The sequence below is a fragment of the Alternaria conjuncta genome (genome assembly GCF_024043145.1).
Source record: "Alternaria conjuncta strain BMP 0040 chromosome Unknown scaffold_7, whole genome shotgun sequence".
In the NCBI taxonomy this organism is placed as follows: domain Eukaryota; kingdom Fungi; phylum Ascomycota; class Dothideomycetes; order Pleosporales; family Pleosporaceae; genus Alternaria; species Alternaria conjuncta.
This window is the reverse complement of record NW_026250096.1, coordinates 499169-513478: the sequence shown is the minus strand read 5'-3', so window position 1 is coordinate 513478 and position 14310 is coordinate 499169. Positions and strand designations below refer to the sequence as shown.

The window sequence follows — 14310 nt, the reverse complement described above, 5'->3', positions numbered from 1 at the left end:
CAAGATAGCGGCTGGCATGTGGCCCTCCGATGTTCCTTCCCCAACCCGCCCGATTCTGCATGTTCGTTGACGTTGACCAAACTGCGGTCAACTGGTAAAAAGCACCTGGTTGGCCCGCCAGACTTGTGGACGTGGGTTTGACATGTGACTTGGCATATTCACCATTCCCGACCTGTAGAGCGGTACCGGGGTCGACATGGCCAACGTGCAGGGCCGACCCACTCCAATCTCATTATCACAACTTGGCGCTGTTGATGCTAGGTAATGCTGATCTCAGTTGAGCACGAAGCTTGCATGGAGACCAGCTCCCACGGGCGGTAATCACGGTTTCGACATGAACCCTTCGGCGGTTTTGCCCCTTCTACAGTCGCTGCGTGTCGGCTACGGTGTTTACCATACGCACTAAGCAATTGTGCAATCAAGGGCCGAATATATGTTCTGTATCCGCTCCTTGTCAGTAGTCTCACCCCCTCCATCATAGTCACCATTCGCTTTGACTGCCTCTTCCATCGTTAACTGTCACATCACACACTCGTTTCAAGATGTCTGACACCACGAAGGACTGCGTAATTGAGGTCGGGGAGGTCACTTCTCCTACGGCCAACGAGAAGTCGGTCACCAAAACTCCTTCCATCGCTACTGAGACGATCGGACGGACATCTTCCTGGATCTCTGAGTGGACGCCCTTCGGTCTGGTCGCCTCCTACTACGTCTTCTCGGTATGCCTCTACATGTACTGCAGCAACGGGCTGATTGCCATCTTCTGGTTCATATACATGTGCACCAACTTTTACATTGCCGGCACAACTGTCTTGGAGGCCTTCTTCAGTATCACGCCCTGCCGCGAGGCAAGAGCAATCGTCACGCAAGCGCAGGAGAAGCAGTGGCTGTTCCCTACGCCACACCACAAGCTACCCATCCTCGATCTTCTCATCGTCGCCTACCTACCCAATGAGCAGGACATCATCATGGATCGCGCTCTTTATGCGCTTGAACAGCTCGATTACCCTTCTGACAAGATCCGCATCGTCGTCCTCTACAACACCCCCAAGCCAATCGAGCCATTGGAGACTGAGCTGCACCAACTTCCTCTGCGCTTCCCCCATGCAAGAGTCATCAAGGTACCCAACTCGACTTCCAAGGCAGACAACCTCAACTACTACTTCACGCTGGACACTGGATCTGACATCATCGCCATCTACGATTGCGACCACTACCCTCACCCCAACTCACCCCGATGGGCCGCTGAACGATTCGTTGCCGAGAAGGATGTCGACATCGTTCAAGGCCGCTGCATCATCTTCAACTCCGACGACAGCTTCATGACCAACATGATCGCAGTCGAGTTCGACAAGATTTACGCTGTCTCTCATCCCGGTCGTTCTACTATGTGGGGATTTGGTCTCTTCTGTGGATCCAACGGTTACTGGCGCACATCGCTTCTTCGCAATCTGAAGATGGACGACACAATGCTTACTGAAGACATCGACTCTGCACTTCGCGCATTCTCCAAAGGTGCCAAGACCGTTCATGATCTCAACGTGACTTCCTACGAGCTGGCCCCCACAACCTTCAGCGCGTTCTGGAAGCAACGTCTCCGGTGGGCTCAGGGCTGGGCTCAAGCGAGTATGCGACACATGAAGATGGTTTGGAATGGTGTCAAGGATCCGTTGCACGAAGAGCACGCCAAGCGCAGCTTCACTGCTCGCTTCGGTGTTTTGTCGCTATTACTCATCCGCGAGTCCTCGTACTATCTCGTCACACAGTACACGTGTTTAGTCGCATCATTCGTTATCGTCAAGTTCCCGACGTCCGGGGAGGAGCTCTGGAAGCTGGTCTATTTCCAGTACCCCGTGTCACAGTGGCTTTTCATTATCAGGTTCGTACAGCCCCCGACGTAATCTTGTACCTTGCTAACGGTGTCGTGTCACAGTATTGTCTGCTTGATTGCTACTCTTTGGATCACCAACCAGGTCAAATCCGAGTACATCTCCAGAAGGATGATCATCCTCTTCTCGGTTCTGTACCCGTTTTACCTGGTTCTCAACGCCACAATCGGTCTTTACGGCCACGCTCGCCAGCTTGTCAAGTACAGCTCCTGGAACCCAACAGCTAGGAAGTAGGGCCATATCATATTATCTTCTTAATTTTCTTTATTGTCAATATCATAGGGAAGGGGCACAAGGCTTTGGATGCTATCGTTTAGTTCGGGATGAAGCTCGCAAGCCATTAGCGGCGGCTGAGGCTTTCATGAATCACGCATCAGTACATAATACCCGATTAATTACATCATAATCACTATTACTACACATCATTTCTGCACATCTTGACATGATGACCGTTGTTGCAAATAAAGTTCTTCGAGAAATGATGCGCTCTTCTCATTTACCAATGATCATTGTCCATCGATTGACTCTGTTGTCCTGGCTCCTGAGTGGTCAACATGTGAAACTCGATCTATGAGATAACGCGCGGCATCACAGCGGAATGCAGAGCATCAGCCTTATCCCGGGCGACTCACGTCGGCGATACGATTTCCGATCTGTCACGCACAGTCTATCAAGGAAGGTAAACTCAGAGATAAGTAAAATCTTAGCATGAAGCAGGGCCGAAGGGCAGCGCTTTACTGAAACGGACCCTGCACCCTGATGCGTTGCCAGAAAGCATCGGCCTAGCGACATGAAAAAGGAAATAATCAACAGCACCAGGGGTGGCCGGGACATTACAAGTCGACTATGCGGGCGATCGACACGCGCTCGCTAGCGCGTAGATCCACTTCGCAAGTGTGCGTTCCCTAGGCCGCGTGGGATGCTACCTACCACACTACACCTGGCGGGTAGCACAGCATCGTAGGCCGGCGGAACCATCCGCAAACTTGCTAGAAAAATTCGACACGGCGTTATCTTCGGTGAGTAAGATCTGTTTCAGCGGGCTTTTGCTCTCCGGCACGCGGACCTTCCTTTTTTGGTGTGAGCACACGAGTCAGCCCCTCGGATTTTGGAAAACGTGCGGATTTCACGACCCTTCGTGGCCTATCGCACGGATGTTCGGTATGAAAATCAATGTGCACGGACGGCCGCAGTTGACATGGCGGTCACTGACAGGTGTAGATGCCCAAGTAGGGCTGCCCCATGCGCCACACGTGGAAGGTTCTGAGGAAGGCCGTTGCCCGGCGGTACCTGGGTGTTGAGAGATCAGGGTGCTTTTCATCGAGCACGTCACGACGTGCGTCTGGGATGTGTATGATGAAGACGGCAACGTTACAAGTCGGCAGGCCGACATTTCAACATCCGAGATCAAGATAACGATCAACAGCCGCCCGCCTCGTGTAAGTGGTCCGGATGCCAGAAATGCGAACTATTGTATGCCGCCAAAGTTACCCGCTGCCAGCCTCAACTAGGGTCAACGCTTATCGAACAACTGCTCAGCGGGACGTAGAGAACGCCACAAAAAGCATAGCTGATCCTTGGCATGCATGCGCCTGAATTGTGCTCGGAAGCTTGCGTTGCAACTAAGCTCAACGCTTCCCGTGCTCGGTAGGCAGATGCTGTGCTAGTCACGGAAAGAAAAGTCGCCTTCAGGTACGTGGTCGTTCTGGTGGCCAAGGTGCTGATCTCGGGTCTCCCACGGGGGGTCTTTGGTACGGGACGTGGTGCTACTGCCGCGAGTAGTCGCCAAGGGTCGTGCTGGTTTTGTTGTCTGTGTGGAATCAGAAGTCGAGGGTAAATTGCCTTGTTTGTAAGCTGCTCTTCCTCTTTATCACCGAGATCCTCATCTTTACCGCGATATCGAACAAGATGTCTGCAACAATGGAGTCTACCCTTTCATCCAAACTCAAGGCTATCTTCCCCTCGTCGTCGGCCGAGCAAGGAACGACAACCCTGTCGGCTGACCAGAACTACCTCATTGGGCTTCGTGGCCTGTTTGTATTCCAATCATTCCTCTACGTGTTCTTCCAGACCTTTCTTCCAGCCGCCCTTCCAGACTCGAAGAATGTTGATGGCCCGGCGTACCAGGTCGCACTTCGAAAGTCATTTTCAGTAATCTTCGCCAACGAGGCATTGATCTACTCATGGATCATCTTCCTCTCCGCACGAACTATCTGCTTACCTTACCTCGCCAACAAGACGCGTGAGGTCGGCGCATCGAGTGTCTTCCGTCGTGGCATCAGACTATGGATTCCGACTTTCATCGCCTACTCTTTTGCGGCAGCGGCATTCAGCACAACCTCGACCGACTACATCTCCGACTTCTTGGCCTCTACTGGCAACATCTCCACCATCGCACCGACGCGGATCCAGAACTTCTTGATTTACTTCAACTCCCTTTTCGAGATCTTCTGGGTCAACAAGCGTTACGCTAGTCAGGCCGCCAACGATGTCTTCCCATCTGGTACGCTTTGGATAGTGTCCGTGCTCTTCCAGCAAAGTTATACCGTCTACATCACCATGGTCATTGTTCCGAATACACGCACCTCATGGCGAGTAAAGGCCATGCTAGCTTTCATCGTAGCAGCGTTCTGGGTACAGAGCTGGGCCTGGTACAGCGTTACTGGCCTCATCATTGCTGATGCGGTCCTCAACATGGACTTCAAGGCCCGGTCCCAACGAGGATTCAAGATCGGCAACTTCGGTATCCCAGTCTGGCCACTTTACGCTGCGATGGTCCTTACCGGTGTTGTGCTGCAGTTCGCCTTCATCTCCGGAAAACCAGACATGCGCGACAATGAGCTATGGGGTCACACCGCGCTGTACGATGACGGATTCTTGAACGAGAACGTAGATCTAGACCAGCCGATGGCGAGGGTCGACAACTACCTCATCATCCTCGGGTCGATGCTTCTAATTGAGACGTTCGAACTGCCCCGGGCTATCCTTCGCGGAGGCTTCTTCGTTTCGCTAGGCAAGAGGAGCTTTAGTAAGTCGCAACCCTTCGACAAAGTCATTGAACAATTGCTTACACATCCCAGGCTACTTCCTCGTTCAATCCATACTCATCTACAGCGCCGGTATCAAGTTATACACGCACATGGCCGACGCCGGCATGAACGGTTCTCTGAGCACTTTTGTCTGCTTCTTGGTCTGCGCACCGCTGGTCGCTATAGTTGGAGAGATTTTCTACCGTGTTGTTGATTTGCCGAGCATTATTCTGGCTAGAGGATTTTGGGCGTTCATGACGAAATAGGTGGCGGCAATGGCGCGCTACCGGCACGTGTTTCGGGCCAGCGTCAGCCACATTTCTTGACATCTCGCTTACCAGCCGCGCAGCTTCTCTCCTCATTCGCACTGCTCGGGGAAACATTATCCGTCACATCGCCCTTGCACAAGACATTTGGCGAGAAGCTCACTGGTCGACAAGCCTTTCTCCATAGCTCGGCATGCTCTTTGGAGATATCCCCGCAGCATTGGTGATCCTTCGAAACTTCCCCGCAATGTGGAGAGACTTTAGCCTATGAACATTGGTTCGGGAAGATGCACAGTTGCTTGGATGTGGGCGTTACACTAGCTAGATCCTTCGGTGTTGTTAATCTGTATTCCATTTTCTGTCCGCATTCTTCTCCTGTTGCTGCTGTGAAAGCGCCTTCCTACTAGGTACCGTGACAAGTCTACCGACCAGCCACAATGGATAAGCCTAAGGAAACTGACACTGAACGCATCGAAAAGGCGATCACACTGGACGAGACGATCGACACAGCCCTGGACAAGCGTCTGAATCGCAAATTTGACATTCGTATCCTGCCTTGGTTGTTCGGGATATGGTATTTTGCCATCCCACACTATTCTAAAGCCCATGCTGAGTGAGAGATCTAGGCTCTTCTCGTTCATAGACCGCAGCAACATCGGCAACGCAAGAATAGCCGGCCTGTCTGACGAACTTTCTATCACAACCGGTACTCGGTTTAACATCGCCCTCCTCGTTTTCTACATCCCGTACATCCTGGTCGACGTACCGTCTAACCTAATCGTCAAGCGTTTGCGCGCCGGGATATACCTACCAGCTCTGATCACAGCATGGGGTCTAGTGTGTACGTTCATGGGCTTCGTGCAGTCATTTGCTGGGCTGGTGGCATGTAGACTGTTGCTGGGATTATGTGAAGGAGGCATTCTCGGTGGCGTGATCATCTACCTTGCCATGTTCTACAGGCGAGGCGAGATGCTGCTGAGAAGCGGTCTCTTTTATTGCGCCGCGCCTTTATCTGGGGCTTTTGGTGGACTGCTCGCTTCGGGACTGGCAACCATTGAGGTTGGGGGGTATCGAAGATGGCCCTGGATCTTCTTTAGTAAGTTCTCGCTAATGTTTCACGTTGTGGAGGTGTTGCGCTGACATGATCTCAGTTGAGGGCGCAATCACTGTTGTGTTCGGCATCGTATGCTTCTTCTTCATGCCGGATACCCCTGCCGCAGCAGGATTCTTGAGTGATGAAGAGAAGGAGTGGGCATTGCGACGCATGAGGCTTGACGCAGGAGGATCCACCGAAGTTGATGTCGACGATGAGAAATTCAGTTGGTATTGGGTCAAGATGGCACTCAAAGCTCCGCAGACGTACCTTTCTGCTTTCATCTGGTTCTTCTTGTTGGTTCCGCTCTATGTAAGCTTTTTCCGGATCTCAAATGCCGGAGACTATGCTAAAGCTTAACAGAGCTTTTCGCTGTTCCTTCCTAGTATCATTGCCGGCATGGGCTATCAAAGCACCACCGCGCAGCTCTTTACGGTACCACCTAACATGGCTGCTTTCATCACGGTCATTGGCACGGCGTACGCCTCCGACAAGTTGAAGAATCGTGGTTATTTCATCATAGGAGGTTGCGTGATAGGGATATGCGGTTACGTTATGTTGATAGTGGCGACGACGAATGCAGTGCGGTACGCCGGGACGTTCCTGGTCGCGATTGGTGTCTTTCAGGGTTCGCCCATGCTCATGGTAAGCTTCGCTTGCGATACGAAATGATTACTTTACTCATCCGTCATCAGGGATGGGCATCCAACAATCTTGCGCCTCACTATGTCCGCGCAGTCGGAATTGGTATGGTAATTTCCATTGCCAATTGCTCCGCCTTCATAGGCACGTTTATCTATCTTCAGCGCGATGCGCCGAAATATGTTCTAGGCCATTCTGTAAGCCTTGGTGCGTTGGTAGTAACGATCGTACTTGCCGCCATCCAGTGCTGGTACCTAGGTTGGAAAAACAGAAAGCGAGAGAGAGGTGAACGGGATGATAGACTCCTGCGAGCGGATGCGGACAGACTTGGCCATCAGCACCCTAGTTTCAGATTCACGTTGTAGCCGAGAGGAAGTGGTAGCCAAAAAAGCCTTGGTGGTGGTCCAGGGTGGGAGCTGATAAGAATACTACATTAGTACGTCGTCTAACAGACAAACGTGGAGAAGTCTGCCGCCTAAGACATTGTGACAGAGCAGAGTGCGCTACCCCTGAGTCACTTGGCTTTCTTGTTGTCTCTTCCCCCAATCATGCCCTTTTGCTTCGTAGTGTTTTTCTTCCATGGTGTCAGACTGCCGCCTCCAGCCACCCAGCCGATTGCCATGACGATCAACGTGAATGGCACGGCCGTTAGGAAGTACCAACCATACGTCGTCTTCAATGCTGAAACACTCTCATTCATGCTATACAGCCCAGATATAAACGTCAACGGGATGAAGATGGTCGCCAGCCATGTTATCCTCGCCATGTTATGGTTCTCTTCGAGCCCGCGACGCGAATCTTCGATGGAGATCTCCGATGTAACAATACTAGTCAGGCGGTCGACTCGCTCCTGCAGTTCATTGACAGCGGCAAGAACGCGTTTGAAGTCAGGCACTATGTCCTCGAACCCTTCTACATTGTCGTAATTTATAGTCAGGTTGTCGGAAAAGAGCGAGCGTACGGAGAGAGGTGATGTGGGCGCAACGGAGGACTGAGTAGACGGGGTAGTAAGCCGCGCTGCAGCCGGAAGCGCATGTTCCAACGTCTCCGTTATCATCTCCCGAAACACTGGGATCTGCCGACGCCAGGTATGCAGACGCTTGAGCGAAGTGTCAATGGCATCACCTTTCGAGCGGAAGAGGCGTGGCATCTCGAGTTCCCACTCTATCTGGCTGAGACGAGCTCTTACATAGTCGCACACTATGAGCCACTCTGCGCAGATGGTGTATATAGTTGGTTTGGCGAGGACTTGCGCGTTAATCTCATTTCCGTCTTTCCGCTCAAACCACGGGAAGGCAGTCGTCATTTGGACAATGTCTTCGAACCAGGATACTGAAGACTTGATTGAGGGGTAAACTTTGGTGTCCATCTTCGGTGTTGGCAACCAATTACTGCGATCATACCCTTTACAGTGTCAGTCAATTCAGTACCTCAGCTACTGTCATTTTGTTGGTACTTACAGAGTGGCCGGCCTTGGCTAACAGTTGGATCTAGCAAGACGATACCGACGGTTCCATTACCACACTTCTTGTCCTTGCCGATCCACATGGATGTACGCGTGCGCATAATGGACACGACTGCTCCCTTTCCATCTTGGTAATGCCAATGGTTCTCATCGTTATCAGGCCGTCTGAGCACGTTCCAAGAGTTTGCTTCCAGCCTCGAGTTGAAGTAGTCCTCTTCTGTTTTGTGGTATCGTAACCTCATATTGCGCATCCTGAACCAGGGCCGATGCCTCATGCTTGAGACTAGGCTGGGTGGTGACGCCCAGGGGTCACGAGTGTTGTGCCACACGTAGTCATCGATCTGCTCTCGAAAGAACAATGGATCTATATCGAAACGCGCTCCCAGCAGCTCAATGACTTGTCGAGACAGGTCTTCTACTATAAAGAGGCGCAGGGGAGGTTCTTTCGTATGCTCAAGCGACAGAGCTTGAAGAGTTTCTTGAAGCAAAGCAGGCGATTTAATCGCTGTAGCTTTTGGTGCAGTGGCAGGACGATACTCGACGAAGGTGACGTTTGTCTTATTCGCACGGGTTTCGCGTTCCTCTGGGTGCTCTTTGATCTCATTCCAGCGTAGTGGGGTAGTGCTAACCTGCATCCAGTCCGCTAGATGTCGTAAAGTCCTCCACGAAGTCGACAGCGATTTGATGTGCGCCAAATACGGCCGGCTCTTGCTGTTGCTGCATTACGTGAGTCTTGACCTGGAAGACTGTCAATGCTGTGAACTTACGGGTCCGGCAATTCCCACTCGTCTGCGACTGGTATCCTCTCGTATGCATCTCCAATCAATTCATATGGGTCAGGGAAGTCTGCACTGTGCGGAATATGTTTCGCAGACCAAAGTGCGGGGATCGTGCCTCTCTTGGAGGGTTTGCCATTGCTGTTGTCGGAGTAAGTAGACATGGTCGCTACCTAGGTACGAACACTGACAACGCGCAACCATGCCAGAGCGGGTGGCGAGATGGATTTATAGATGGACAGGCTGCAAGGCGATGTTGGGGGCTGAGGGCTGAGAAGGCTGAGACTCAAGCGCGACGATCTCTAGTTGCATCAGGGGGCTCGTACATACGCGAGGTTTCCAGCCATGTACACCCGCGCGCCTGTATGCGGGTGTGGAGAGCTAACAGATATGCCAGGCGGTCCATAATCTCTCTGCAGTCTTGATCGAGTAGATCAAGACGCGTCAAGAAGTCGTAGGGAGATCGCGTTGGCTGAATCCTCGAATTTGGCGCGCCGTCAGCTGAAACGTGCAATGTCCAATTTGGGCTAGACGTGAAGTTGGGTCCGACAGCTGCAGACAGCAACAGGGCTAAGCAAGTCACGCGTCTAATGCCAGCTCACATTGGACCTTTCCAGAGATGACTGCATTACGCGACAGGCTACTGCGTTGTCGGAATATCGTTGGACTGTGTGGTATGCGCCTGGGGTTGTGATGTTGACTGCTGCTGTCACGAAAGTTGAAGAGGGAATGACTCCACGGGAGTGGTTCCACCGCAGCAGCGCCGCCTGCCTTTTCGGTCTCCGGTCATTTCATTCCTCAAGAAACCAACACCCTATATCAGAGCATCCCTTTCAGTTCATCACACGGCATTGCCCCACGTGAAAGGCTATAATGGGGCGTTTCTGGGCTTACTCGCGTACGCGACGTCAGGATCAAATGTGGAGAGAACGCGGGGCGCGCAGTACACCTCGGAAGCCCCCAAGGGCCACAGAAACGCAACATTGGCGGGACACTTTTGCGTAGTCGCGCCCATGTCTCGATATCTTGCAGGAAATCATTAGTACTCTGCAAAACCTTTTCATTGGAATCTCGATATGACATACGGCATCTTCAAACCTCACTGGTCCAGATACCTAGGCCCTGACGCTCCCGATCCTGCCAAAGACACCTATCGACCTCACGATGAGGCTGTATTCTCGTCGCCATTTGGACCCTTTCCACCGACACCGGATGATATCAACATTCACGAACTCTGCTTTCCGCCGAACAATCCATTACCCGAAGATTACCCTCTATTCATCAATGCTATAACAGAAGAGGTCGTCACACTCCACAGCTTCTATGCTCGAGTATGTGCATTGGCGCGTGTCTTCCGGTATGACGGACCAAATCCATTGGGTTTAGACAAGAGTCCCATAGACGACAAGGAAGATGGCGAGATCCTAGCGCTATTCTCGCGAAACCACCTGCATTATCCGATGGTAGCGCACGCATGCTTTCGATCAGAATTGGTCTTCGGGGGTATCAGTCCGGCAAGTACACCGTATGAGCTTTGGTGGGTGCTCAGGAAGATGCAAATTACCAGCATCATGTGTCATGAGACACTACTCCCCGTTTTGAAAGAAGCGCTCAAGCTAGGGACTGGTGACAGCGACAATCTACCCCTCAAGCTCAAGTTGAATCCCAACAAAGTCATCGTGCTTAGCGACAATTCTCAACTAGATACCGTGTCGGGATATCGTACGATCGAGTCGCTCGTGAGGGAGGGTTCAAAGCTGCCGGAGCAGCCGCGGAAGCTGCTCGGGGGGAACCGAATGGCATATTTATTCCAGTCTTCAGGTACCTCGGGCCTACCAAAGGCAATGATGATCACACACAGTAATGGTTACCACTCTGGAATACAGACGCTTATTACTGCTACCCAGGCCGCGCGCTTTGCAGGAGACGAACCGTTGACACCCGTTACTATGCTCGGCGTCATACCAATGTACCACTCATACGGTATGATCATCTGGATCCTTCGCGTCAATATGATCAGGCAGACGAGCATCATGCTGCCGAAATGGAACCTTGAGGTCGCATTGAAAAGCATACAAAAGTACAAGATCACACATCTTCCACTGGTACCACCTCTAGTTCGCCAACTTGCCCAGAGCCCATTGACTGAGAAGTACGACCTGAGCTCTGTGATCGGCGCATCGAGCGGCGCTGCGTATCTGCCACCAGATGTCGCATACCAACTGGCCAAGAAGCTGCCTCAAGGAGCGGGGATGCCGGTGCCAAGTGGTTATGGTCTGAGCGAAGCAGCCAGTATCGCAAGTCCGGCTGCGCATGGCATATTTGGATTGGAGCCTGCACTACCCGGCATGATCGGTTATCTGCTACCGGGTATGCAGGCTCGGGTTGTAGACCCTGAGACACTCAACAACGTGCCCAAAGGCGAGAAGGGCGAGCTCTGGGCGCGCGGAGCAGTCGTCACCCCTGGATACTTCAGGGACCCGAAAGCTACTGCAGACATTTTCACTGAGCCTGGCTGGTTACGCACTGGCGATCTTGTGATGCGCGACGAGCGTGACCGTATCCATTATCTCGATCGCCTGAAGGAGATGATCAAAGTCAAAGGTCTGCAAGTTGCCGCTACGGAGGTTGAAGATACGCTGCTCGACCATCCAGAAGGATTGGTGCGCGATGCGTGCGTAGCGGGTGTTGATAACGGCCGCGGCGATGGCTCTCTGTTCGTCCGGGCGTGGATTGTGCTGACGACTGAGGGCCAGAAGCAAGGAGAAGAGGCTGTCTCAAAGAAGCTGCATCAGTGGATCGAGGGACGTCTGAGCCGACACAAGTGGCTGACTGGTGGCATTGAGGTTGTGGATTCGGTGAGTACTCACCCAACGTGAGCTGCTGGTGCTAACAACTTTTCCAGATTCCCAGAACCCCCTCGGGTAAGATGCTGAGAAGAGAGATGCGGGACCGATATCATGAAAGCGTGAAGAACAATAGCAAGGCGAAGCTGTAACTCTCATTATGGACTGACCCGCTTGTGGCTTTGCTATGGACAATAAGACCTACGAGCTCGTCTTCAGATATATCCAAAACGTACTGTGGTATCATCTATGTGCATACGTGTATGGCAGATCTATCGAATGTGATTTTGGAATCTAGCCGCAGTGCAGCTATGACATGCTTGTCGACACTGGTATCGTCTCTGAGATATGATTATTGCTTTGATCGTTGTGCTGGTGGAGGTTGGGAGGCTTGGCATCGGCTCTGGCGAGACGCGTCCACCAGCATTCACGCCCACTCTTTACTCATCAACTCCCCAACACACGGCAATCGCATCTTAAGTCCGCCACATGTCGCGACGCGGGCCGTCTGCTCCTTTAGGCACCGGCAAGACGATGGAGGGGCAAGAGTGGGGTTGAGATGCGGCGCTTTGCCCGAAGTTCGGTGGGCGTCATGACGTTGGAGCTCTGCAGCTCGAGCTACAAAGTCAATCGCCCGATGCCGCCAAGTTCTCCTCGTTGTTGAACCCACAATCTCACCTTCAACTTACCGAGAGACTACGACAACATCTATCTACACCATGTCATCACCAAAGACCGTCCGCTGGGGCATCCTCGCGACTGGAGGCATCGCCGTCACCTTGTAACTACCCCGCGCTACACCCCGCGGAAGCTGTTTACTAATAGACAGACAGTACCAAGGATCTCCTCTGCGACCCTACTACACGTGGCGTTAAGCACCTAAAGCACACGGTCGTCGCTGCCGCCTCCTCGTCCTCCGAATCGCGTGCCAAGGACTTCTTGAAGGAGGTCGGCGCACCCTCCGACGCGAAGGCATATGGCTCCTACGAGGAGTTCGTAAAGAACCCGGACATCGACGTCGTATACATTGCCACACCGCACTCGCACCACTACCAGAATGCTATGCTCTGCTTAGAGGCCGGCAAGAACGTGCTATGCGAGAAGGCGTTTACTGTCAATGCCGCCCAGGCGCGCAAGCTGGCCGAGGTCGCAAGGTCCAAGAACCTCTTCTTGATGGAGGCTGTATGGACGCGCTACTTCCCGCTCTCCATCTACGTCCGCGAGCAAATCACCTCTGGTCGCATTGGGCCCATCACACGCGTTATCTCGGACAACAGCATGGCGCTCGACCCTGAGAACAACTTCCCAGATGGCAAGCACCGTATGGTCAACCCTGATCTGGCTGGTGGCGCCCTGCTTGATCTCGGTATCTATGCCCTTACCTGGGTCTTCCAGACCATCTACCACACCCAGCCCGAGAACTCGCGCCAGGCACCCAAGCTCCAGGCTTTTGTCAAGAACTACGAGCCAACTGGCAAGGCCGACGAGCACAGCACCGTGATCCTGCAATTCCCCCGTTCAAAAGAGCAAGGCGGCGAGGTTCATGCCGTAGCGACGACCTCGCTCCGCGTCGCCACAGCGCCCGGAGGCAACATGGATCAACCCTTCGTCCGTATTCAAGGCCCCAAGGGCGAGATCCAAGTCTTCGGGCATTCCTTCCGTCCCCTCTCCACCAAGATCATCGGTTCAGACGGCAAGGTTGGGTCGAAAGAATTCCCCATTCCGGGCCCAGGTAAGGGAAGCGGTTGGTACAATGGCTTCGGTGGCTCACTGCAATCAGAAGGCGAGGGCCAGGGCATGTTCTGGGAAGCGGACGAGGCGGCAGATGCTATCATCAACGGCAGGAAAGAGGGTCGGTTCCTTGGCCTTGATGAGAGTGTGTTGATTATGGAGGTTATGGATGAGGTGCGGAAGCAGGGTGGGCTTGTGTACCCGGAGAAGATTGAGACTCTGGATTACCCTACACAGTTGTAGGTCTAGCTCTATGAGTGATGGCTGAAGAAGTATGCTATGAAAGGAATGTAATAGATGTCTGGCAGTCACTGACCCTGCCCTACTTTCGCCGAATTATGTGCTCTTTGCCAGGTGTCGATACTTCTTCGTGATAGAGCGCGTCTCAAAGAAGTGTGTGAATTCGAGTGCAATCGCGACAATGGTCAAAGGGCTCATTACGTGAAAGTCTCTCAACATGGCGGCGAAAAAGGATGTATGAGCAAACTTGTAGGTAGACATACCAAAACGATATGTCAAAAAGTGGATAGGTGGCGGTGGATTCCTTAACGAAGTGTGAGACGTCTGCCCTGG

General features: G+C 52.7%; 7 protein-coding genes across 7 annotated transcripts; 6 read left to right on the top strand and 1 right to left on the bottom strand.

Annotated features, from left to right (window-relative positions):
- Positions 1 to 542: 542 nt before the first annotated feature.
- Positions 543 to 2123, top strand: J4E85_005255 (uncharacterized protein; the record flags this gene model as incomplete). The annotated part of the gene is made up of 2 exons (XM_051469504.1): positions 543 to 1879; positions 1934 to 2123. The coding sequence occupies 2 exons, from the start codon at positions 543 to 545 to the stop codon at positions 2121 to 2123; spliced, it is 1527 nt and encodes a 508-aa protein (XP_051326335.1).
- A 1674-nt stretch (positions 2124 to 3797) lies between these two features.
- Positions 3798 to 5184, top strand: J4E85_005254 (uncharacterized protein; the record flags this gene model as incomplete). The annotated part of the gene is made up of 2 exons (XM_051469503.1): positions 3798 to 4917; positions 4970 to 5184. The coding sequence occupies 2 exons, from the start codon at positions 3798 to 3800 to the stop codon at positions 5182 to 5184; spliced, it is 1335 nt and encodes a 444-aa protein (XP_051326334.1).
- A 437-nt stretch (positions 5185 to 5621) lies between these two features.
- J4E85_005253 (uncharacterized protein) lies at positions 5622 to 6074 on the top strand (the record flags this gene model as incomplete). The annotated part of the gene is made up of 3 exons (XM_051469502.1): positions 5622 to 5758; positions 5811 to 6025; positions 6049 to 6074. 3 exons carry the CDS (start codon positions 5622 to 5624, stop codon positions 6072 to 6074), a joined length of 378 nt encoding a protein of 125 aa, XP_051326333.1.
- A 251-nt stretch (positions 6075 to 6325) lies between these two features.
- J4E85_005252 (uncharacterized protein) lies at positions 6326 to 6949 on the top strand (the record flags this gene model as incomplete). The annotated part of the gene is made up of 2 exons (XM_051469501.1): positions 6326 to 6589; positions 6641 to 6949. 2 exons carry the CDS (start codon positions 6326 to 6328, stop codon positions 6947 to 6949), a joined length of 573 nt encoding a protein of 190 aa, XP_051326332.1.
- A 484-nt stretch (positions 6950 to 7433) lies between these two features.
- Positions 7434 to 9324, bottom strand: J4E85_005251 (uncharacterized protein; the record flags this gene model as incomplete). Its single annotated transcript, XM_051469500.1, has 3 exons — positions 7434 to 8323; positions 8380 to 9101; positions 9152 to 9324. The coding sequence occupies 3 exons, from the start codon at positions 9322 to 9324 to the stop codon at positions 7434 to 7436; spliced, it is 1785 nt and encodes a 594-aa protein (XP_051326331.1).
- Positions 9325 to 10236: 912 nt separating this feature from the next.
- J4E85_005250 (uncharacterized protein) lies at positions 10237 to 12158 on the top strand (the record flags this gene model as incomplete). The annotated part of the gene is made up of 2 exons (XM_051469499.1): positions 10237 to 12018; positions 12066 to 12158. The coding sequence occupies 2 exons, from the start codon at positions 10237 to 10239 to the stop codon at positions 12156 to 12158; spliced, it is 1875 nt and encodes a 624-aa protein (XP_051326330.1).
- Positions 12159 to 12725: 567 nt separating this feature from the next.
- Positions 12726 to 13980, top strand: J4E85_005249 (uncharacterized protein; the record flags this gene model as incomplete). The annotated part of the gene is made up of 2 exons (XM_051469498.1): positions 12726 to 12787; positions 12840 to 13980. The coding sequence occupies 2 exons, from the start codon at positions 12726 to 12728 to the stop codon at positions 13978 to 13980; spliced, it is 1203 nt and encodes a 400-aa protein (XP_051326329.1).
- Between the last annotated feature and the right edge of the window lie 330 nt (positions 13981 to 14310).